Raw genomic sequence first — 24,588 nt, forward strand, 5'->3', positions numbered from 1 at the left:
AAATGTCAAGATTTCAAGATTAGATTGGTCATCAAATTCCTCACCCGTGCTGTAGGGAAATCTTCAGACAAGGGAGGGCACAAATCTGAAAGAGGCTCCAGTAAGGGAGCTGGGGAGCAATCACCCCAGAGTTGTCAGTGGGGCATTTTCACTTTCCATTTTGCCTGAATGGGGAAGATTCTCCCCCCCTCTCTGTCTGCCTCCCTCCCTCTCTCAAATCAATTTTAAGTTTTCACCATCCAGCTTATAGTCATGAAAGGAATTGGCCATCTCTTTCTCATTTTTCATAATATCTTTATCTTCTCTAAGTATTTTTTATAACCGTCCATATTAATGCCCAAGTGACCCAGAATTGAATGGTGATCTTTTCACCAGGTTTATATGTCTTTGCAGTGTGTTTTTGGGACTCTGTCCCATACTTCCTCATCTAAATTTCCTCCTTCTGAAAATCAGGGCTTGTACTCACAAACAACTTGAAAGCAACTTAAAAGCTGTGATTTTGATAGTAGTGCTCCTCCTTTCTTTAAAAAATGAAGCAGATAGTCAACATAAAATGATTCCTTCCCTGCACCTTTATTGTTCCTTATCTCCTTCCACGAGGGTCCCCACTCTCTGATTTCATAGCCAATTTCAGGTCCCTTTTCAGGCACCACTTGTCACCCTTCAGAGGTAGAGGGACCTGGGAGAATGAGGTGGACTGGAGTCTCATGCAACAGCCGACTTTATTCAGAGCAGCAGACAAGTTATACTCTGAGGGTAAGAAAGTTCACATGAGGTCACGCTGTATACAATGACAAAGACAAGTTGAGCATGACAAAATCATTTTCACCACAGAAGCACACACAGGACTTTTTAAAACATTTTAATGAATATTGATAATAAACAATAAAAAACAATCAGAAATAAACCATTCTTTTCTGCTATGCCTGGACAGAGCGTGGAAACAGTCCAAATAAATTTCTGTGATTTGGAGAAACCCAAAGAGAAGATATTTGCCCTGTTTTCTTGGAGTGCTTCCACAAGCACTCAGAATTCTCAAACTACTCCATTCCTGGGTCATGTTCTTAAACGGAGGGAAGGGTTTGTTTGGTTTATGCTTCCACATCACTGTTTATCATCAAGGCTTCAGGACAGGAACTCACCCTGTGTAGGAACCTGGCATGAGCTGATGCAGAGGTTATGGAGGGGTGCTGCTTACTGGCTTCTTCACCATGGTTGCTCAGTCTACTTTTGTATAGAACCCAGGATCATTTTCCCAATATGGCACCACCCTAAAGGGCTGGGAACTTCCCCATTAATCAGTGATTAAGAAAATACCCTACATTTGGATCTTATACTTCTAGCTTGTGTCAAGTTGACAGAACTAGCCAGCCCATGGCCATCGGCCACCATGAAGCAGTGACTGTAGCCCACAGAATACCTTTGGCACAGTACAGTGGTAGCCTTCCCTATGGCACTGGTAATGAGACAGTTAGAATCTCATGGGGATGTGGAAGCCGTTTTCACAGTTTCACCTGAGATTCCAGTCTCCACTTCTTCCTGCCATAGCTGCTAATTGACTTGGGGAGTGCATAGGAGGTAGAATCTTGATTGAGGCCTGGGATCTTTTCTCATAGAGCTTTTTATTTATTTATTTATTTATTTATTTATTTATTTATTTATTTATTTATTTATTTATTTATTTTTGGTTGTCACTTATGTTGGAGCCAGAATTTCTGGTCATGCAGGTGTGTTTGAGTCTCCCACGACCTATAAATTACAATGTAATCTGGTAATCCAAGTAAACTGTTCCATTCAACTCAACTTAGATGAATCAATTCTTTGCACAGTTTTTACCCTGATCTGGGCTGGATGATTTTTTTTAAATGTCTTCCTAGGAAAAGTCACATGGCAGGGAGAATTTAATAGTGAACACTGGCAAGCTCTGAGTAGCCACAGCTTCATAATTCTGATTATATAGAGGAACCAGGCACCAGCACAAACACCTCACAAATATGAGATAGTTTCTGAGGGCTGTAGGCTGCACACCACACTCTGAAGGCTCTATTCTCTGTTCTATTACGTTCCACTTACTAGTAAAATCACGTGGTGTTTGTCTGTATGCAGATGACCGATTTCACTTAGCATAATGTCCACAGGTCCATGCTAGTTACAAACAATGTGTCCAGAATAAGGAAATGATGAAGTTATTATACTAACCCATCTGTCTAATCTTATGTGCTTTACTTGAATGGCATATTTGAATCTGATTTCCCGGTTGCCTTCACTATCCACTACTTATTTAGACTTTTTATCATATGTTAAATATTTAATTATTGTTCTGATCAAGCTTTTGTTTTATTTTCTTTCATTCTACTCTTTTCTTAAGGAAAAATTCACAATACCAACTCTATATGCCACTCAGAGTCCAGATCATCCTTGGGCATGCTGTGTCAACAACTACATATCTCCTGTCTATTCTCTTTTTACAATGTTTTAATTATTTAAAAGTTCATTTTGTGGGTTTATATGTGTGTCGCAGGATGCATGTGGAGGCCAGAGGACAACCTGTGGGTGTTTTCTTCATTAGCGATAGATCAGGTTGTCTGGCAAAATATAACCGTAATAACCCAGAATCCAAACTGTTACAGAGGTTTTAGTCATGTGACACAGCTGAAAAATAATTGTGGATATAATCATTGAAAAAAAATTGTAGTATTCTTAGATGGAGGTGGATTTTTCCATCTAGATTGCCGATCAGATTTGTCCTGCCAGCTGTTGCCCAAATAACAAAAGAGACTTATTATTAATTATAAATGCTTCTTATTAGCCAACTCTCACATTTTAAATTAACCCATATTTCTTATCTACACTCTGCCACCTGGCTTGGTACCTTTTCTCAGTACAGCAAGCTCATCTTCTGCTTCCTCTTCATCTCCCTGAGACTCCCGAGACTCCTCCCCTCCTTCAAGCTTTCTGCCTGCCAGTCCCACCTAACCTCTACCTGTCCACATATTGGCCAGGCAGTTCTTTATTAAATCAATCACAGTGACCTATATACACAGTGTAAAGGAATATTGCACACTAGAGGTAGGCTTATGCCTTAATTTTTAAAAACTTAAGTGTCACATCTGACATCCTTCATTTAAATTAGTGTAGAATCAGACCCTCCGCAGCTCTGGTGACAAACGGCTGGATAGTGTTGTGCAGAGAACCTGGCATTAACAAAAGGCAGCTGCAAACAAGCCTCTGTCCCTTTTCTTTTTTCTTTCTTTTTTTAAAGGTGAACCCTTTATTGAAAACTTGAAACACTCTTCACATCACACCTTCATCAAAGCTCTTAGGTAGCCTGCACAGAAAACTGAGCTTTTCAACATAGAGGGTCAGTCTTCATCCAATCACCCTTATTTATTCATTTTGAAAAAGGCAATCCACATTTTGTTACTCAGCACAGAAGCTATAGACAGATAAAACATGAAATGGTATTTATTTTTTTTGTTTTTTAGACGAAATGGTATTTATTAACCAGTTTATCTTTTATGTACAATGTTTATTCCTGCAGAGAATGTCCACGAATTTAAGACCAGTGAGGCGTTTCAGGGTATTTAAGTGCAGTGACTGAGCATTGATCATCTAGTGACTGACTGCACAGTACATGTCAGCCTCTCACAATTCTGTAAAGTCTTTTATGTGGGTGGAATCTTACAGACACTTTGAAGAATCCCAAACAGACCTGTGGCACTAACATTTAAAAAACATAGTATCAGGAACAAGATATGGAATTTCTTGGACTAGCGTGACTAAATCACTGTTTGATAAAATTTACCAAATTCATCTTTATGTTTCCAGTCATGGTAGTAGTAAACCAATTTTACAAATCCTTATTGAGGCCATTTTCTCAGTGCCCGACAGCTGGTTCACTTAAGAGCACTAGCTGGTTTTGTTGAGGATGCAGGTTCAATTCCTAGTAACCACATTTTGGTTCAGAACCATAAGTCTTACTCCAGTCAGTAACAGATCATTTATGATCTCTTCCATTCTCTAGAGGTACCAGGCACACACAAGCTATACAAACATAATGCAGTCAAACTATTCATACACAAGGAATGAATACCAATATAAAAAGTTAAATAAAGTAAAATTTCTTCCCCATGTGGTCACAGAGAGAATGAATTTTTGATATCACTATAATTTGCTAAGGTCTTTCTCTCTCTTTGCTAAAGTCTTGAGTCTCTCAGAAGATTTTCTGAGAATAAACATATGCTTAAACTGCTATGTGAGATTTTGTCTTTCCTACAACATTGTAGAACTGAGAGTTCTTTCACACTCATTGAACATAATAATGAGAGAGTTTCTCGAATTCTCTCACTGAACATGCCAACACTTAGACTGAATTCTATCCCTGTGAATTAACACAACAGGGCTAAAAGTTGCATAACCAATAGCAAGAAATTTTTGAGTATTTACTACCCAATAATTGACCACTAATGAGAGACTTAAAAATAGAGAAAAAGCACAGTCAGCCCAATAGAAGAAAACAAAACAGAGCATCAGAAGGAGGACACTCTGAGCAGCTCTCAGCTCAGGGGGAGTTCTGTAGAGAAGCTTGGAGTTCTGGAGGTAGAGGACATGCTGGTGGTGCTTGTGGAGAAGAAGTACCATGTAGCCACTGGCCCCTCCCATGGCTCCTTGAAACACGGCATCTCTCAAGGCCATGAGAGGGAGAACAATCCATTTTGTTTTCTGACTTTCTAGCATAAAATGACAATAGTTGTCACCATTCTTAAGCTCTGATATATTCAGGTTTGTAGTTGTGATGGAATAAATTAGGTTCATACCTATTAAAGCGTTGAGTATCCAAAAGAATAAAAAGAATGGAAGGATGTGCCATGCAGACTGTGGTCTGAGCCTCCACCACCCAGATGCTCTGGGACTGATGATGATGGCCTGGACCACAGCGAGGAGACTGCTGGTGCAGATGGAGACCCCACGGGCCACCCTCTGCAGATAAATGAAAATCTTACATCCTATGTCATCTAGGAAGTTTATTAAACCAAAAACTGCTATTGGCGCTGGCAATCCTTTTGCAAGAAGTATTATGATGTTTGTAAAAGCCAAGTGGATGAGAATAAGGTGTATGGGTTTCTTCTCAGAGCCTCCCCACCAAATGAACATATAATTGACAGAAAGGAAAATATTCCCCAGAGTGCCAACCATCGTCATTAAGAGGAAAATGGTTTCCTTTATGAAATTCAAAACCATTTTTAGGTAGAAAAGCTGCTGCAAACATTTTTCAAGAAAGCATCAGAAATGTTAGACATGGACCTGAAAAGTGCACTTTTCACAATAACATTTTCTAGTGTTCAAGAGGCAGTGGTGAACATATGTAATATTGCAGATTAGGTCCTTGAAAAGCCTGCTTTTCCCCAGCGCGGACACTGGGATATTGTGTGTGCTCTGACAGCTGAGTTTAGTAACTGCTATTCAAAACTAAAGTTTTTAAGAAGGTTTTTATTTATGAGCTCTGCACTAGCAAAAATGACTTGTTCAAGTTGTGTGTGTTTCTGTCTGTCTGTCTGTCTGCATGGATTACCTGATTAACTCTAAGCATAGCTGAATTGAACTCCATTGTCTCCATCCAAAAATTCTTCCTCTGTTTCTCACTATATTTTATATTCCCCACCCAATTCCCCAAATCTGAGGCTCTTGCTGATCCTGTCTGCCTCCCCCACATCACACTTATAGACACTGGGAACCCTGCGGGGTCGGCACCTGTAACATCTCTCAGATCTGCTAACTTTACCCTCCACACTGCCCCTTCTTTGTTTAATATTCCTTTATTCTCTGCTTTTTGACTAATTGAACAATTTCTAGATTTGCCTTTGGCATCAAAGCGTCAAAACTTCTATTTCACCATCTTAATTTTAAATTTAAAATTTGTTTATTGACCATTCTATGACTTCACTGCATAAATATGTGTACTGTATTTTTTAAGGTAGTCCTCAATGTCAAATCAAATTGTGTGACCTTTCAATTTAGGACATGACAGTTAAAGCTGAGTCATAACAAGATAGCAGAAAAATTCATGTACCCACCTGGTAGTAGCTGGGGAGTGTGTCTAGCAGAAGACTGTAGGGTGTACAAGAGAACTGTGGCCCCAGTAGATGAATTCAGGACATTTGTGACTCCAGTGTGTGACCTCAGGGCATCTCAGGGAGCATGGACCAGCTCTCCACCAGGGGAGCAGATGAGGAGGATAGAAAAAACGAATTAATGAGGTGTTAGGTGCAGCCATGAGTTGAATGCAGTCATTAGACTTATGACTCCTCAGTATTGGCTACGTACAGTACAGTGGTTTAGGCATACTGGGATGAGTAAGATTCTGCCATTAACGAAGTCATAGTGGCCTTTGCCTCTGTGGGACCTGGAGAGCAGAAGTTATGTCAGCTTGTTTGGAAATGTGCTTCTCTGCCTGTCTCTCCCCCCCCCCCCCCCTGCTTATCAGGCAGGCTGCATTGCTCCACATTGGTCTGAGCTGATTCCAGAATTCAGATCTCGACAGGATGTCATTCAGAGCACCCTCCTCATTTCGCAGGGATTTGTGGTAAGCATTGGCACCTTTTCTACAAGAAGAGGAGTCTGCATGAGTTTGTGTGTTCTGAGTACTTGGAATGCCTCTGTTCACACTGTGCTTCTTCCTGTGAAACCCACAGGTTTGTTTTAAACGTCTATGTCTTCATGATATCACCTGTGTCCTGTATAAACTGAGCTGTGTTTCCAGGTTTGGGTTTATGTTGCCGCATGGCTCTAGAAATGTCAGTTATTGTTTTTCAACTGCTCCTCTGACAGAGGGGTAATTATTGCCTGTATTATCGGTGCATCCTAGAAATCATAGTAGCACCCCAAGTATCTGCACAGAATGAAATACACTCCAGACATTAATACCAAGCACATCAGCATTCATTAGCACATTTACAATAAATATTAAGTATTTAGTCAGGGGTTGGAATCTCTAAAAATCCCTTCAATAATTTACCCTAAATCCTGATGGGAAATATTGCCATTTTTCTGTTTCATTAATGTTTGATTTCCTGAGAATTCCTACTTTTCTGCTCTTCTCTTTTTTCCTTCAAAGTTTCAATCACATTTCAGAACAGATTCTGATGTTCTAATAAAGGATTTCTTCTACTGGAATGCACTGTCCCAGGAGGGAGACATTATTTCCACATTATAATGGGCAATGCTATAGGAAACTAATTTAAAAGACAGGATGGACTTATGTTTAGCTATATGGATGATCCCTTGTCTGGGAATAAACCCCAATAACCTGATGTAGGTTACATCCACTTTCCTAGTTTTCTAAAAACAAGCAAACAAAAGCAAAACAGATTATTTGTCTTTGCTGCTTAGCAGTGGAACAAAACCAAAATGAGCTATTTCAAGATGCTCTAGTTCACAGCCTTAATCCTTTGTAGCAGGGAATCTCAAGATGGTAATAATAACTCATACACTTACTGGTTTATGTTTCTCCAAACCCAGCAGGCATACAAAGACTGTACTGGATATAAGTATGTATAATAGTATGTGATAGACTGCAGAGACAAAGAATGGATACAGAGGAAAAACCATCTGTAAATTAGGAGTTACGATGTTATTATAAAAGAAAACACCTGCCAATATTTGAAAAGTGGAACTGCATCAAACCTGAAAAGAATCAATGTTACAAATGCTAGTCATACTGTAGGAGTCACAATGCTGGCAAACACGGTGACTAAAACAAGAAAATTTATTTTTCTTTTGTCTTGTTATTTTTGAGACAGAGTCTCAATAATTCCCTTGCCTCAGTCTCTCTAGTGCTGACATTACAGGAGTGTTGTCATGATTTTCTCCAGGTTTTGACAGACATCTGAAAATAGTCTATATACTATTGATTCCTTTAAGAAAAAACAAGAAAGAAACTGTAATCAATAGGCCAGCCAGAGCTCTGTCTTAATACTCCAGTCTGAGGATGGAGAGTGATTCCTCAGCATTTCTTTTCCATCTCTGTAAGTCCAGGAACTAGTCTCCTTTGATCTTTCTGGAGCCAGGGATTAGCCTTCTCAGGGACAGAAGGAAAGTGGAGGTCCTGAAGATCACAGAGCCTCTCAACTGCTCCCTGGATTAGTCAGAAAGAATCTTCAGCTTTAATGAAATTCTCCATGGTACAGCAGGGGGAATTGAAGCTCTTACCTCCATGTACTCACCTGGACCTCTGTGATACAGACAGGATGTGGAGCAGCTCTGGGAGGGTGACACTGCCTGGTCATATTTGTACTTCAGGATTTGTGGGCTCTTGGCTTCTACCAGGAATTGCAGACTTCAAGTTTCATATGGTCACAGTGTCGGGGGAAAAGAAGGTCTCTGCAGAGCCCTGGTCCCTGAAGTACAGCTTTTCTGTTTCCACAATTACTACATCTGCTTTGCTCAGAGATTATTTCAAGCTTAATTAGGGTTTAATTATTCTGCGAGGAAGGATGTGAGTTGAGAAAACGAACGACTAACTAAGTTTCTGTGTACGGAGCTCCCTGAATCTCTTGAGTGTTTTTATCTTTTCAATGTGCCAAGTTGTGGTCTGAATGGCAGACCAAATCCTTTCTGCCCTTCTAAATTCTATCTTAAACAGGAGTAAAATAAATAATTCTCAGCTCTAGGCAGTCTGCTTACTAAGTAAATTCCAAACATGATCCAGGACACGTTTAGAGTCCCTGTGCCAAGCTATGACTTGACAGAAGACCAACTTATGATGCACAGATCAAGTCACTGGCTTTCCCTTTTAAATCCATTCCTAGACCGGATTAGAATGAATGATGCTCAACCCTGGGGATTCATGTGCAAGTCCTACACATGGACTAGAACAAGTTGAGAGTCCTTTGTTCTACCTTTCCCCGTTGTAGTGAAGGTCTTCGTTGTAACTGATTCTTTCATTCCTTCACATTAAATGTCATATGGGACTTGAAATTAACATTTTCTTGGTCTCATTCCAAAAGCAACATTTACTTACTATAAAACTTCAACGACATTTCTAAAACTTATGTGTTCCCAAGAGTTGAGTTTCCATGCACATTTTGTCCTAGTTCCTAAGTGGCCCTACCCAGCACAGGTGAAAAATGATGTAGATAAATATACAGGGATAAGACTAGAAGCAATGACATCATTATTTTGTTCTTGAAGAGAAAGCATCATTGGGTTGACATAGGAGATGAGTTGGAGGTCATGGCTCTTACTCTGTGCCCTGCCTGATGGTGTTTCCATACACATAGATGCAGCTGACACATACTAGAAGCTAAAAATGCTCCTTCTGTAAATGAAATGACAGCTTTTGAGGAAATCAGAATTTCTGTCCTCTCTATTGAATGTGGAATCCAGGACTAGGAAAACTAAGTTGTATATTACATATGTCATAGTAGGCAGAAATTGAAAAAAAAACCAAATTGGTTGTTGGCCAAAGGAGCTTATGAAATCCCCCAAAAATCCAGGCTATTGTCAAGACTTTAGGTTTCTCTCCACAAACTGAGTCCAAGTCTCCATTGTTTAACACCTCATGATACTACGCACTGGACTTGGAGACATCAAGCAATGCCTAAAGAGTCTTCACTTCTATGTTCCAGTGTCTTGCTGTAGGAAGGTACTCTGCATTCTGTCAAAAGACAAACATACACACAAACCCAGCCACAAACCCTCTGTCTACAATAGTGTACTGCCTGCAGTATATGATAGGACTATGGTAGCACAAAGTATATGACAGTAACCAACCCCACAAGATGAAACTTATGCTAGACACTGCTTGATTAATCAAGAACCCGAGAATAAATAGCCCAGGAACCCAGGGTAAAACCAAATAACACATGTCTAAAGACAGGAACAATGTAGTGATAATGTGACTCCCCTAAATGCTTATGAAGAGTCACTTGTTGAGGTGATTCCATTCCAAAAAAGGTTCTGCCTCCTCAACACTGCCAGATGGACATCACACTTCTAATCTCTGGGGTCTCTGAGAGACCCTTAAACCATATTGAAACCACAGAAGTTGCTTAGTATGCAAATAATGTTTAACATATCTGAAACTCTATAGGTCTTCTTTATGTGAACATGCAATGCATTCCTCTAAATCATTTTCATCTAATGAAATTTCCACAATGATTTACCCAGGATTTTAAGTCAAATGCTCTCACACTTCATATCCTAGCCTTCAGACAACATTATTGATTCTATATTAAATTATTGGAGATCTAGCTTCCTCTATAACTGCTACTGCCCAATTTCTACACTCCCACATTTTTAAATTCACAGAAATGGCTTGATCACATTCCATACGAAGACATCATGCTCTTGAATCGTTCTATCAAGAGAACCTGCTCTTGTATAGGAATTTTGAGTTTGATTTGCCACATATTCTGTCTACCAAGCCACCCTATTCCCAGGCTCATCCCAGATGAAGAGGCACAGGAAGTGTGAAATAGAATTGCTACTTCCTGATGTAGGGTTGCTCTAAAAAGCACCTTCCACTCGGGGCCTCTCAGTGGCCTTGCTAACACCATCTCAGAACCACGCAGTCCTTTTATTGGCTCTCCTTCCCTACTGCATCCGTACCACTGTCTGCATGCTCTCCTTGTCTGACTCCGGATTAACATAATGATATGATATGATGATATGATACGTTAGTACACTAGGGCAAAGCAAAATCCTGTCGGAGTAGCTGAGAACCCAATATTTATGAGGTCCTTCAGGCTGGGTACCTCACCAGTCGGAGTAGTCTCAACATTGCTGTCTCTCATTGGGTCCATAATGGGCAGTTAGTCCACAATCAGGCACCTCAGTAGTCCCACTCTGGCTCCAGAGGCCTGGAAGTTTCCCAGATGGCCACTGGTTCTGCTCTCAATAAAGGAATCATCCCCAGCAGCAGCAACAGAAAAAATCAACTCAGAGGCAAGAGGGAGGGCCACACAAGCACAAGGCAGGGAGATCTTCCCTCAACCACATCCTTTTAATGTGGGCAGATAACATTAGGAATCACCCCCAATAGGGGTGTGACAACCTACATCAATCAAGGCAATCAGGACAATTTTAAGGTGAGGCTCCCCACTCAGAGGACTGACATAGAAACTTTTCATACTAGTGGTCTTGAATCTATATGATCAACACATTAAAAACTTAGTTTAACTTAGCAAAGAACAGTATTTCAGAGACACACTGCCTGGCTTACCTCTTGCTTTACTCTGGAGAGTTTCAACTCTTGGATCCAGGAAGGAATGTGGCTGCACTGGCTCCTCTCCAGGCACAGTGCTAAGCTACACAGGGAGCAGAGCCGTACAAGCCCACTCCCTGTAAGAACTGTTTGAGTCTTTCTATCTGTCCTGGGTAGGAGTGTAGTGAGCTGATGGACAGCGTTGGCGAACAGCCCTTATGGTCCTGGATCCCTTCAGGAGACACACTCACACAGCCCAGAGTAAACAAGAGCCTCCCTGAGATGACTGCAGTGCAGTGTCCTGAGGACTGAGGTATCCGGGTACATTTGGGACCCTCTGGTTTTCCTGGGCCTGAGGCTATGGAGCTCTCAGGCTTCCAGCTGTTGGAAGAAAAGGGCTGCTTGTTGGTTCCCGACTGCTCAGCCCCAAAATAATCACACAGAAGCTATATTATTTAAATCACTGCTTGGCCCATTATCTCTAGCTTCTTACTGGCTAATACTCAATTTAACCCATTTCAAGTAATCTGTGTATCACCATGTGGCTGTGGCTTACTGGGTAAAGTTCCCAGTTTCTGTTTCCGGTGTGGGCTCCATGGCTTCTCTCTGACTCAGCCCTTCTTTTTCCCAGCATCCAGTTTAGTTTTCCAAGCTTACCTATGTTCTACCCTATCAGCCCAAGGCATTTTCTTTATTAAACAATGGTATTCATAGCATACCTAGAAGAATCCCATATCACCTAGTGTTCTGCCAATTGCCAAGGCTGTGTCAAATGGTACCACTAACACAGATCTTCTCTGCATGATCACCACTGCAGTCCCCTGTTCTGCAGCTCAACAGGGGGCACCTTTACAGTTCCAGGGAAGACAGAATCTGGGATTCTAGGCCAGAGAGGAGCTGAGACTTATAGAACACTCGGATGTTCAGTACAGGCCATAGTGAGGGACTGGAAGTGAGGGGGAAACTCCAGTGTAAACAATCTGTCCACAAACTACTTACACAGCAGGGTGCCATGTGTTCTCCAGACGTGGAGAGAGAGCCTGTTGGCCAGAGACTCTTGTGGTTTTTCCTTAAGGCCTGTAGTAATAAGAGCGGCGGGGCTGCATCCCCAGCACCCCAGCCGCCTGCTAGCTTATGCCCCGAAATAACAACACACAAACTGTATTCTTTTAAACACTGCTTGGCCCTTTAGCTCTAGCCCTTACTGGCTAATTCTGATATCCCGATCAACCCATCTCTAATAATCTGTGAGCACCGGTCTTACCGGGAAGATTCTAGCCTACGTCCATCCTGGATCGGAGCTTCATCGATCGTGTCTGCCCAGGAGAGGGGAGCATGGCATCTCTCTGAGGCGTCTGCCCCCGAGAGGAGAGCTGTGGAGTCTGAGCTCACTTCCTCTTCCTCCCAGCATTCTGTTCTGTTTACTCCTCCCACCTATGTTTTAACCTATGAGGGCCAGCCAAGCAGTTTCTTTATTTTTTTAACCAATGACCTTCCTCCATCATTTCCCCTTTTTCTGTTTAAACAAAAAGAAAGGAAGGCTTTAACTTTAACATAACAAAATTACATATAACAAAACAGTTATCAAGTAAAAATTACAATAATCTTTATCATAACTAAGGAAAACTATAACTATAACTAACTATTCTTAACTCCATCAAAGACTCCAGAAAGATACAATATTACCTAAGCAAACAGGAAAAAAGCAACTTTTAAAACTCTAGAAATGACAGAGACATCTTGCTGCCTTTACAGTCACCCAAAGTTCCTCTGTACCTTTGGGGAATCCATCTTCCACCTACAGGCCCATAGTTTCCAGCAGACATTTCCACAAAGCAGGAAATTTCAAAGGCAGTCACTATCTGCTTGTCCTGAAGAATGTCTTGCAGACTCTTTCATGTATCAGGAACCCTGAAAGACCATCTCACCTTTAGGCAAGTTTAGCAGTCCTCTCTCTGCGGGTTCTCTGTGTCCAGTTTATGCAATACTCCAGGCAAGAACAGTTTCTTGCCCAAATGGCTATCAAACTCCATAAGGATCCTCTTCAATGCCAATCTTCTTCTTGAAGTAAATTGGTGCTGCCAGGAGCAGAGTGTCTCATTGTCATGAAAAGTCCTAAGTTATTAAAACATTTAAAATGCCATATTCTATAATCCTTGAAAGATATGAAGAATGCCTATCTAAGATATATCTATGCACATCTAGAAAATCTTAACTAACCTGACTACAAACTTGACTATTATGATTATCTATTAACAAGCTATATATATTACATTTTAAGTGAACTACACAATCACAGTATCTTAATCGCAGAAATATGCATATACATATAACAAAATTGACCTTAAATCTCTATCAATAAAGCAAAATCTATACTAATACAAATTATTCATATCTATATCATATCCCCCTTTAAATGTTAAAGAACGTTTATAAACCATATTTGGGAACATGGGTGCAGTTTTTTCTCTCCAAACTGCTTCCTGCTGGATGGGGGCGTCGTTAATTAGGTCTTTCATGGTATAACCTGTGTGCTAGTTTCATCTCAGTTAGCAGTTGAGCGAAGCAATTTTCTGAAGATGTTCACAGCAACCCTTCAGGAGGACGTGGTCCATCATACCAAATCAGAATAGAAGAAATGAACAGGGTCTCATCCTCTGTGAAAACAAAATAAGAAACTCCTTTCCAAAGCATTATGTCCTTAGATCCAAATTTCAAAGTCAAGGCATTTTCAAAATATCTATGTTGGATTAGTTTAGCAGCATTTATAAACAAATATCTTTTAACAGCTATTGCTCCTTCCTCAGCATTCAAACAATTCAAAGAGAGCATAATAGCATACAGTATCAAAATTCTCTGTGTATTTTCCATATTTGTGCCCTTTATTTTAACCTCTCTTTTGTTTATTTTTACTTTTAACTTTTTGTTTTTGAGACAGGTTCTCTGTATCTTTGACCTGAGGTAACTCTGTAGACCAGGCTGTTCTTGAACTCTCAGAGATCCACCTGTCTCTGCCTCCCAGGCATTGGGATTAAAGGTGTACACTATTACACCTTGAACTCACAGAGATCTGTTTGTCTCTGCCTTCTAGGAACTAGGATTAAAGGCGTGTGCTACCACACCTTGAAGTCACAGAGGTCAGTCTCCCTCTGCCTCCCAAGTGTTGGGATTAAAGGTGTATACTCCCACACCCAACTACCCTCTTTCTTTCATTTTTTTTTACTTTTAAGAACTTTAACTTTTAGTCTGCATATATTTTTAACACACTTTAAACCATTTAGAAATTTTGTCTTTGAATCTCTCTTTACTGTATATCTCTCTTTTTCTGACCACACGAGCCTTCAGTTTACCAAGCAATATCAGTAGGACTAAAGCCGTGGCTTTTCCAGCTAGATCCAGTCCATTCCTTAGCTTTTCAGCCTCATGGTGGATATACAGGCTGTAGCCATGTTTACTGCCACAACTCTATGGCATTTCAAGGTCCCTGCCAGCAAGCGAGCTTCAGCAGCCTATGCTTGCAAACCGCACAAACCGCCTGCGTAAAAGAGTCAGAGTTTTCCCTGGCAGGACAGCCTAGAAAGCCGGCATTTTTAAACGGCGCAGCTTTTTTCCTGCTATGGTTGAAAACCGAAAAGCATGCGTTCAGCTTTTCATCAACACCGTTTAAGTGTTTCGTGGCAGGACCTCTTAAGAGCAGCAGGGTTTTGCAGCTGAAGCTGAGTCAGGAAGCCTCTATTAAATTGCAGCTACCAAGAAAACATGCTCTTCTCTTTCCCAAGCTTTCTCAGGCTTTCAGTGGATTTAGTTGTCCACACGTCTGGGCGCCATTTGTAGTAATAGGAGCAGTGGGGCTGCATCCCCAGTGCCCCAGCCGCCTGCTAGCTTATGCCCCGAAATAACAACACACAAACTGTATTCTTTTAAACACTGCTTGACCCTTTAGCTCTAGCCCTTACTGGCTAATTCTGATATCCCGATCAACCCATCTCTAATAATCTGTGAGCACCGGTCTTACTGGGAAGATTCTAGCCTATGTCCATCCTGGGTCGGAGCTTCATCGCGTGTGTCTGCCCAGGAGCTGGGAGCATGGCGTCTCTCTGAGGCGTCTGCCCCCAAGAGGAGAGCTGTGGAGTCTGAGCTCACTTCCTCTTCCTCCCAGCATTCTGTTCTGTTTACTCCTCCCACCTATGTTTTAACCTATGAGGGCCAGCCAAGCAGTTTCTTTATTTTTTTAACCAATGACCTTCCTCCATCAAAGGCCTAACTTCATTACAATTGTTCCACAGCATCCACAAATTGATCAAATTTACTGGGCCGTACTGACTTGTCTTGTCTCACTGTCATCCTGTTATCTTGCCTCCGCCCTGAGTACTCACCACTGATAAAGGTCACCTACACTATCTTTTCTTTTCCTTTTGGTTTTCCAAGATAGGATTTCTCTGTGTAGCCCTGGCACTCACTCTGTAGACCAGGCTGGCCTCAAACTCAAAGAGATCCACCTGCGTCTGCCTCCCAAGGGCTAGGATTAAAGGTGTGCACCACCAACTCCTGGCTCAGCTCACCTACCATATCTTACTCTCCTGCTCTGGCTTTTCAGAAAAACTGAAATGCTGATTTGTGTATGAAGAGTTTCCTCTAGATTCTTTTTTCAGTGCAAATGAGAGGCTAAAAGTCACATGACAGGGGTGGTAGAATGGGAAGTAGTAAGAATCCACTTTCCATCTGCATAGAAATCCTGAAGTCATCTTAAAACTGCACAGTGCTAGATTTCTTAAGAACCAGACATATATAATTATAATATTTAATCTAATGCTGTGATATATTAGAACATTAAGGCAAATGGTAGTTTGGTAGGTAATCCCAGCATCTGAGACACTGAGAAGGTTCAGGTCAGCCTGTGCCATGTACTGACTGCCAGTCAGCCTGTGCTACATGGCAAACATTATGTCCCCAGCTCTAAAATTCATCATGGCAAAGCAGTTTACAATGCTCATATATTTGGCTCATATGAAAATGTGTAGAATGTAATTTCTACACTTCTCAGTGAGCATGTAAGACATTACAAACATGGATGTATCTGCTAATCAGAACATAGGAACTAAGTTCTAAAAGTGTCTTAACATTTAGTGAAATAGAATCATGTGTCCCTATGAAACTAGTGTAAAAGGAGAGAATGAAATCTACACAGTAGAAGAAAAGGAAGCAGGTCATTAGAATGAGAACGCTCCAGGTAGCTCTGATTTCTGGAGGGGAATTGTGCGCACACCTGGAGCTGTGAAGGTAGAGGACGCGCTTGTGATGCTCATACAGACGGAGAGCCATGGACCCGCTGCTCCAGCCCATCAGACTCTGGAAGATGACATCACGAAGGGCCATGAGGGAGAGGAAAAGCCACTAGATTATATGCCTTGATGGCAGCATATAGCAATGGTCAGTGAATATTCCAGGTAGAGACTTGTTCAAGTCACAGCCTGCTTTGATGTAACAGAGTAAGTTGGAGCTTACGCGAACATTAACCATCCAAAAGAGGAGGAGAAAGGGAAGGGCTTGCCATGAGGTCTGTGGTTTTAGCTTTGTCCAAAGGGTGGTCCTGGGACTGATGGTGACAGCCTGGACCACACTAAGGAGACAGGTGATGCAGATGGAGAGACCCCGTGCCATCCTTGCCAGATACACCACAGCTTTACAGCCAATATCTCCGAGGAAGTTTCTGAAATAAAACACTGTCGTCATATCAATGATCCCTGCAGTACAAATAATGATCATATTAGAAAATGGCAAGTGGATAAAGATAATGTCCACGGGCTTTTCCCTAGGATCCCAAGGCAGAAGTGGACACATGTCACAAATATTGGAACAGACTTTGGGCCCAAGGTAGTTTTAAACCTAAGTGGACACCAAAATTTAGCAAAGAGACATCATTATTTGAGAATCCCACAACCAGGACTGTTGCATGCGTTGCTTTGGGAAGTTTCAACTCCTGAGCAGGGAAGGAAGGTTCCTTTGGCACCCCTGCCAGGTGCTGTTTAATACTCCTTCCGGGACTGTGGAGGTTTTCCATTTCTTGCAATGAGCTGATGGGGAGCTTTGGTGAACAGCCCTTTGTCACACTGAGACCCACCAGGCGGTGCACACAGGGCGCTGGCAGGAGCCTCCTTAGGATGCCTGCAGCACAGAGATTCTGGATGATGTGGTCTCAGAGCAAAATCTGGACTCTTTGTGTTTTCCTGGGTGGGAGGCTGTAGAGTCCTCAGAGCCCCAATGTCCTGTTGCCATAGAATGCGAGACCGCATGAGCTTCAGCAGCCAGCTCCCCTCTGTGTCTTGAGGACGGCAGTCCCTGTGTCTGCAGCTGAACAACATGTGCCTGACTAGCAACAGGGAGGATGGAGCCCTAAACTCTGACTGTGTGGCTGGCATGCAGGACGACCTAACAATTCCACATGTTCTATGTAGGCCCTAATGAGCGAATGGAAGTGAGAGCCAGCAGCCGGGGTGCAATGTTCCTGGGATATTTTTACACAGCACTGTGCACAGGAGTGAGGTTCTCAAGTGGGGCTTGTTTTCCAAAACGCAATGGCCTTCTCTAAATATGACATTTACCCTGTACTTTTCTATATGACCAAATATCAGTGTCACGAGTGTGTTTGCAATGACCTTACAGCGTTTATTCTGACCAGTTCTTTAGTGCTTGGTACCCAGCAATACCAAGCATTCACTAAGTGCAATGAAACAGCTTCTCTCTGTGGTCATCCCCACTTTGCAAGCGACCTTCAGATAGAGGATGCTACCTGACATCCTTCTCCTTCATTTGTTCTTCTGCTTACTGGATTTAGAACAGTCTCTGGCACATAGTAAGTGCTTTGTATATAAGTAGAGGCGTAGGTGATCACGGAAGTACATTAGAAGGAAAAAGAAGACAGGAAATGTTTGTGCACCCATATGAGACTAAAAATCTAGCATGTGGAAAAATCAATTTTAATTTCAGGCGACTGCATGCCCTCCTGCATTTCCCGATGAAGGATGCAGCGAGCTAAACTGCATGACAGGGACGGTGGGATAATGAGAATCAACGCCAACACTCTAGAGCCCGAACCAATCTTCAATGTCCAGGACAAGCTCTCTTAAAAATTAATCTATTACCTCAATCCATTTAGTGTTGTGATACAATAGAATGGAAGAGCAAAGCCATCCCAGTGTACACAGTTCAGTTCATAAAGAACTGGGTGAGAAAAGGAATTTCTTATTTCTCAGGGGACACAGCAGGGCTTAGTAACATGGACATCCCTGACAATCAAGACAAAGGGACTGAGGCCAGCATAACTAAGTACTAAAAATGCTTTTATGTTGAGTATTGTGGAATCATGTGTCATTGTGAAGCCTGTGTAGAAGGAGAAAATGAAATCTGCCCAATAAAAGAAAAGGAAACAGATCATGAGAGTGAGAACACTCTGGGCAGCTCTGATTTCCAGCCTGGAATTATTTGCCGACCTGGAGCTGCGAAGGTACAGGACACGTATGTGATGTTTGTACAGATGGAGAGCCATGGACCCACTGCTCCAGCCCATCAGACTCTGAAAAACAACATCACGAAGAGCCATGAGAGCGAGGAACAGCCACTTAACTGTATTGCCGGATGGCAGCATCCAGCAATACCCAGTATGAATCCCAGCTTCAGACCTGTTCGTGCTCCTGGCTGCCGTGACGTAGTGAAGCAAGTTGAAGCTTATCAGGGAATTGAAGATCCAAAAGAGGAGGAGGAAGGGGAGAACTTGCCATGCAGTCTGTGGTTTGAGCTTTCTGCAAAGGGTGGTCCTGGGACTGATGGTGACAGCCTGGACCACGCTGAGGAGACAGGTGGTGCAGATGGAGAGGCCGCGGGCAACCCTTTCTAGGTAAATTATAGTTTTACAACCGACGTCACCTAGGAAGTTTCTGAAATAAAAAATAGCGGCTATGTATCTGACCCCTATGCAATGAATAATGATTGTGTTTACAGAAGCCAAGTGGATGATAATAACATCTATACTTTTTTTTTCTCAGGACTCATAATGAGAGTATACACATGTCTCACAAATAAGATGATGTTCCCTAAAACTCCAAGTCCAGTAAGTGAAATGAAAATTAATCTCTGGATGAGGTCCCTCCAAATCATCTCCATGATATTTTCAGAACGAGGAAAGCCCTTTTGAGAAATACAAGGAGGTAAACACCATATAGTTCAGTCCTGTGGGTGTTCTGCTTTCTTCACTGAAAAGAACAGTGTAGTCTGTATGCACAGAGTTCTCTGCTGTAGATGTCTGATTTCATTCTTGTCCCTTCTGTTCTTGCTTCCACCGACATGAAGATGATGCTGATGTCAACTGGACATAAACTCCGTGCTCATGCATTAACTGCTTTACACAAGATAGTTCTTTATATCCTAGTCCTTAAACTTTTGTCCAGGAGAATATTTAAACAGAGGGCAGCATCATGCAATTTCTGAGTCATGATGTTAAAAATCAACTTAGATGTCCTCTCTTCCCACATCCTCTTTCTCATTCTGTATACATTCATCTCTCAAGTATTGAACTAATAGAAAATCATAACTACTCCAAAGGTGTATAATAATACTTGCCCAAATGGTGTTGCATCCCAGGGAAAGTCACATGACTTTTCTCTGTCTCCAACTCTGAATTGACCTTTACAATAAAGAACACATAGATTAATTAGGAAGAGAAGTAGTTGGCCCATTTCTTCACCTTGATGGTGTGATTAATTTTTTTGTTCTCTATCAATCCAGTTGTGGGATTATATTAAAGGAGACCACCCCCTACTTTGGTGCATTTACTGACCATTTCCTGAGAATGTTCTCCCAAGAAAACATCATATCTCAGCTCTCAGCTTAGGCATTGTTTCTTTGGACTCCCAACAATGGTACCTTCTAACATTTTGATTTCCAAGGCTCATCAAATCAGTGGTTTTTACCCGTCAGTAATGACAAGCAATCTACTACCCCATACTAATGTGCAATTTTACACATAATATCCATTTTTGTCTATTTTCTCATCCTTTTTAATGTTAAAATGAGGATAAAATCATGAATGTATTCATTTTCACACTTTTACAAATCATAAATAGTTTTATGTGGGAAAATTAAGTTTATTTTTTTCCACTTTTTAGTATTGTGTGCTGCTCACCAAATTTATCTCCCAAGCACATGTAACACTGACATTCCTCCTGCGACAAGGGTACACGTGATGTCCTCTTTGTGATGTGATTCCAGCTACAATTCTTCCCACAGGTCACAAATTTGTCTCCCACAATTTCCCAGAATCCTCCGGTCCGTGCTGTTAGTCTGCTTATGTCGTTCCCTCTGTGATGAGAAGCTCTGAGAGAGGCTTTTGTGTATCAGTTCCCTTGCATAAGCCTGTTATGGGATGCTCAGTAAACTGATAACTGAGTGTTGTGGTTGTAATAATCTGTATAAATCACAGAGAGGAACAGAAAGAAAAGATGTCCTGGTTGTTCTCTTTCTTTAAGGTGCTGGGGAGGTCAGTCCAGTTTGGAATACACATTCTGGAGCGTCTGTTGTATGTCCTTTCATGCATAGAGGAGGGAAATTTCCAAACTCCCACACTTCCAGTGAATGCCACGGACTATATTTAAATGCATTCATCATTGTGGCTCATTTTTAGTCATATTATCTCTGTGATGATCTTTTTACGACTGTATGTTTTTAAAGGTGTATCTCTTGTTTCTTTTAGGTATCAATAATGCATATTGAAATAAGGAAGCTGTCACTGTTTTCTGAATAGTGTCACTCTTGCACTGCAAAAATTATCTATTTACATCTATTCCATATCCACATGCACACATAAATTTCATTTCCTCTTAATGACAGTAACGGTTCTGACCCAGACCTAAATCATGTAGCTAGACCCAATGGTAGCAATTTTCACTCTTAGAAATATTTGTGGATTTTCTGTAGTTCTTCAGCATCGAGTCAAAGTATATGTCTTACTAGATAAGATCCTAGGTACAGCAGAATCAGCCAAGGCATCCAGGAATGAATCTATGATTATCCACGTTCATAAACTGTACCAAACAATAGGTTTGACTGTGGCATTTTCATACATATATACCTCACAGTCTCCTCATAACCACCTTTAGTGCCCTATCTTGTCCTTTTCCTTTCTATTGCTTGGCATCTTAGACAGGTTGTAAGGCACAAGAAAGAAACAGAAAGGAAATGCAGAAGAAATACAGATGCTTTCATTTGTAGATGACAACAACCTCTACTTAAAAGACCACAAAGACTATTCCAGAACGCTCTTGAAGAGGTGATGATTTCAGAAAGCCACAGAATATCAGCATTTAGAAATCACCACTTACAGTACCAGCTAAGAAAACAATAACATTCACAATACTAACATTGAAATAAACAAAAACTACCCAGTCAAAAAGACAAATGTGGAACAATACATGATAAGCTGTAATATTTGCTTTTCCTCTAAAACTTCCCCTAATCTCCTCCCCAAATTTTTTGATTTATCCATCCTTTTTACTAGTTATTCTAAATTTTGGGACGTCTAACAGAGCCTGGAGCTGTTCTAGATATGTTGAAGTTTATCATATGGATTAGAAGATTAATAAGGCATGGTGCTATAAAACAAAGATATGTTTAAGTTCAGGACCTGATAAAACTGTTTAAAACAATTAATAAATAAAAGATCTTGAGCCCTCTTTTGGTTTCTGCGGGCACAAGTTATGAAAGCCAGACAGTTACTGGTAGGAAAAGCAGATTTTAAAAAATAAAAATTTTAAAAATAATTGGTTGGCGAATCCCTGATATGAACTGATTGTTCTCATGGAGGGCCAGGGTGGAGTTTTGTCGCTGTCATGTGACATTTAGGAGCAGCTGTGTTTCCAGGTGGCTTTGTGGCTGTTTTATCCCTGCCTTTCCCAGCACAGGTAACGTGAGAGCGGCAAGGTTGTGTGTGATTGGTGTGGCTGTTCTCAGTTCAGGCTAGGATCAGCTCTGCCTCTTCTAAGAGCTCCAGTCTCCCTGACTAGCAATGCATGTCACATGATGGGCACTTTCTACACAGCAAAAGAGATCAGGACGCTCAATCCAAACTTTGGATTTGTCCAAGTTTTCTGTTCTTGAAAATGCAGTTCTGCAAGCCTCCTGCCTTTCCTTTGTATTAAATATTAAAGATTGTTGCAGACCTCTGTCCTGAAGGTCTCTGACAACATGAACTATGAACTCTAGGCTGTACCCAGGTCAATAACAGGCGGCCTCCTCTTCTAGGAACATCAGTTATCGCCTTTCAACCCCTCTGACAAATGGGGTGATTTGTACCTGGACCATCGCACGACAGAGAGCAGAACGCTGCTGTAAATTCTCAACACACTATGAAACATGCTGTGGCTTTTATAGCAATCACAGGAGTGTAGATGAACAAGCCTGGGATAAAAACCAAGTATTTTATCAGACATGAGAATATACTAAAACTGTTGACACTCAACACATCTCAGTGTCCTGATGGACTTCTCAATTCTATTCAGAGCTCTTCTGTCTGTCCGTCTGTCTGAGACTGCCTGCTTCTTTCCAGCTCCCTGTTCCTTCCCACAGACTTCAATGATCATATGTAGTGAGTGATGTCTCTCTTTTCTGACTGAAACGGATACTGTTGGAAAAAGAAGTCACCATAATATTACAGACACCTGGAAAGTCTTTTAGAAAAGTAGGGGTTTTCACTCCTTTTTTCTTTTTATTTATTCTTCTCTGATACAAGATGTCCTGACTACAGCTTCCCCTCTCCCTCATAGCCACTGCTCTTCCATTTCTCCTTAGAAAAGAACAGGCCTCCCAAAACTGTCAACTGAACACCGCATAACAAGATGCAATAAGACAAGATGCAAAGCCTCATATCAAGGCTGAATGAGGCAACCTAGTAGGAAGAAAAGGGTCCCAGAATAGACAAAAGAGTCAGAGACAACCCCATTCTCACTGTTAGGAGTTTCACAGAATCCCCAAACTAAGCAACCATAGCAGATATGCAGAGGACCTAGGAGAGACCCATTACAGGCTCTGGGATTGCTGCTTTAGTCTCTAGAAGCCACGATGAGGTCAGATTAGCGGATTCTGTGGTCCTTGTTCTCCTGGTGTCTTTGATCCCTCTGACTTTAGAATCGTTCCTCCTCTATGGACAAGTGTACAGCCTTGTCTCGGGTCAGCATATGACTACCTGTCCAATGGGTTTACTAGGAACGAAGTATCCAATGAAAGGGGTTCTCACTTGACAAGGAGCAGTAAATAACAGGACAGCATAGGAATCTGCAAAATTCATGCAGTTTGCAGGCTCTTTTCTCTCCCATTATACATTCTTTGGGCCGTTCTTAGTCTGTCAGTCACATAGGCAACAGCTGCGATTTCCCCTGGAAATTCTGTTCTTTTCTGGTCATTGTCCCCTAAGATTCATCAGGGCACTGATGCTTCTAAAACCCCTTATCTGGAATTGCTAACTACAACTCCCAGTCCTGGGAGATTTCCTGACACAATAGTCAGGTACCCTTGGAACATCTCCATGTCTCACAGTTCCAGAAAGGAGAGCAGGGCATGCATACACGGAATATGGAAAAGACTTCACAAATACAAATAGTGCCAACTGATGAGAATAGATTCCCTGGACACCAAGCATAGAATCAATAGTAGAATCTGGTACATCCCAAGAGGAAAAACCGCATTGCAAAATGAGGGATGGATAGATTGATCTTTGCTACACGCAGGAGCTTATATTGGTGGAAGAAGGTATGGGATAGTGGGATGGGGAAAAGGGGCCATATCAAAGTCTGCCTTTTACAGACACAATGAAACATGGGACTCTCTTGTGGAAAAGGGAACTGTATAAAAAACATATTTTGCAGACAGCAAAGAATTGTTTGTGTTTGACAATAGTTCTTAAAGCACCGTGTCCATGTCTATTACTTTTTAAATTTATAACTGCAAGCAGCTGCCCACTGACATGAACGATGCAAGAACAGGAAATGTCTGGCTGGATATTTAGTTAAGCCTGCAAAAATGCCAATATTTTAGTTAAGGCTGCAAAATGCTGAACTATCTGTCTAGAATAAAGTTATGTCGGTGGTGGGAAAGTGTATCTGAGGTAACACTAAGCGGAACAATGGGGGCTTTAATAATGATTACGATGTATTTCTTAAAAGTCAAAAATAGGAGCCAATAATAAAACGGTTCATGGAAGCCTGGTAGAGAAAACTCTTAAAAGTATGAATAAAGACTAATTGTGCTATTTGAGGCCACTTGAGTGCACGACATCTAGTGGTCCTAGGTTTTCCTGGCTCCAATGATGCCCCTTCCACATCTCAAGACCTCAGCCTGAG

The 24,588-nt window shown here is 41.5% G+C and overlaps 1 protein-coding gene and 2 pseudogenes across 1 annotated transcript; all 3 read right to left on the reverse strand.

Annotated features, from left to right (window-relative positions):
* Positions 1–4,344: 4,344 nt before the first annotated feature.
* LOC142848854 (vomeronasal type-1 receptor 3-like) lies at positions 4,345–5,348 on the reverse strand. Its single transcript, XM_075971040.1, has one exon. The coding sequence runs from the start codon at positions 5,239–5,241 to the stop codon at positions 4,345–4,347; it is 897 nt and encodes a 298-aa protein (XP_075827155.1). The 5' UTR covers positions 5,242–5,348.
* A 10,895-nt stretch (positions 5,349–16,243) lies between these two features.
* LOC142849061 (vomeronasal type-1 receptor 90-like) lies at positions 16,244–17,565 on the reverse strand (annotated as a pseudogene).
* An 887-nt stretch (positions 17,566–18,452) lies between these two features.
* LOC142848855 (putative vomeronasal receptor-like protein 4) lies at positions 18,453–19,545 on the reverse strand (annotated as a pseudogene).
* Between the last annotated feature and the right edge of the window lie 5,043 nt (positions 19,546–24,588).

Source organism: Microtus pennsylvanicus, chromosome 4, assembly GCF_037038515.1.
Source record: "Microtus pennsylvanicus isolate mMicPen1 chromosome 4, mMicPen1.hap1, whole genome shotgun sequence".
Lineage (NCBI taxonomy): Eukaryota > Metazoa > Chordata > Mammalia > Rodentia > Cricetidae > Microtus > Microtus pennsylvanicus.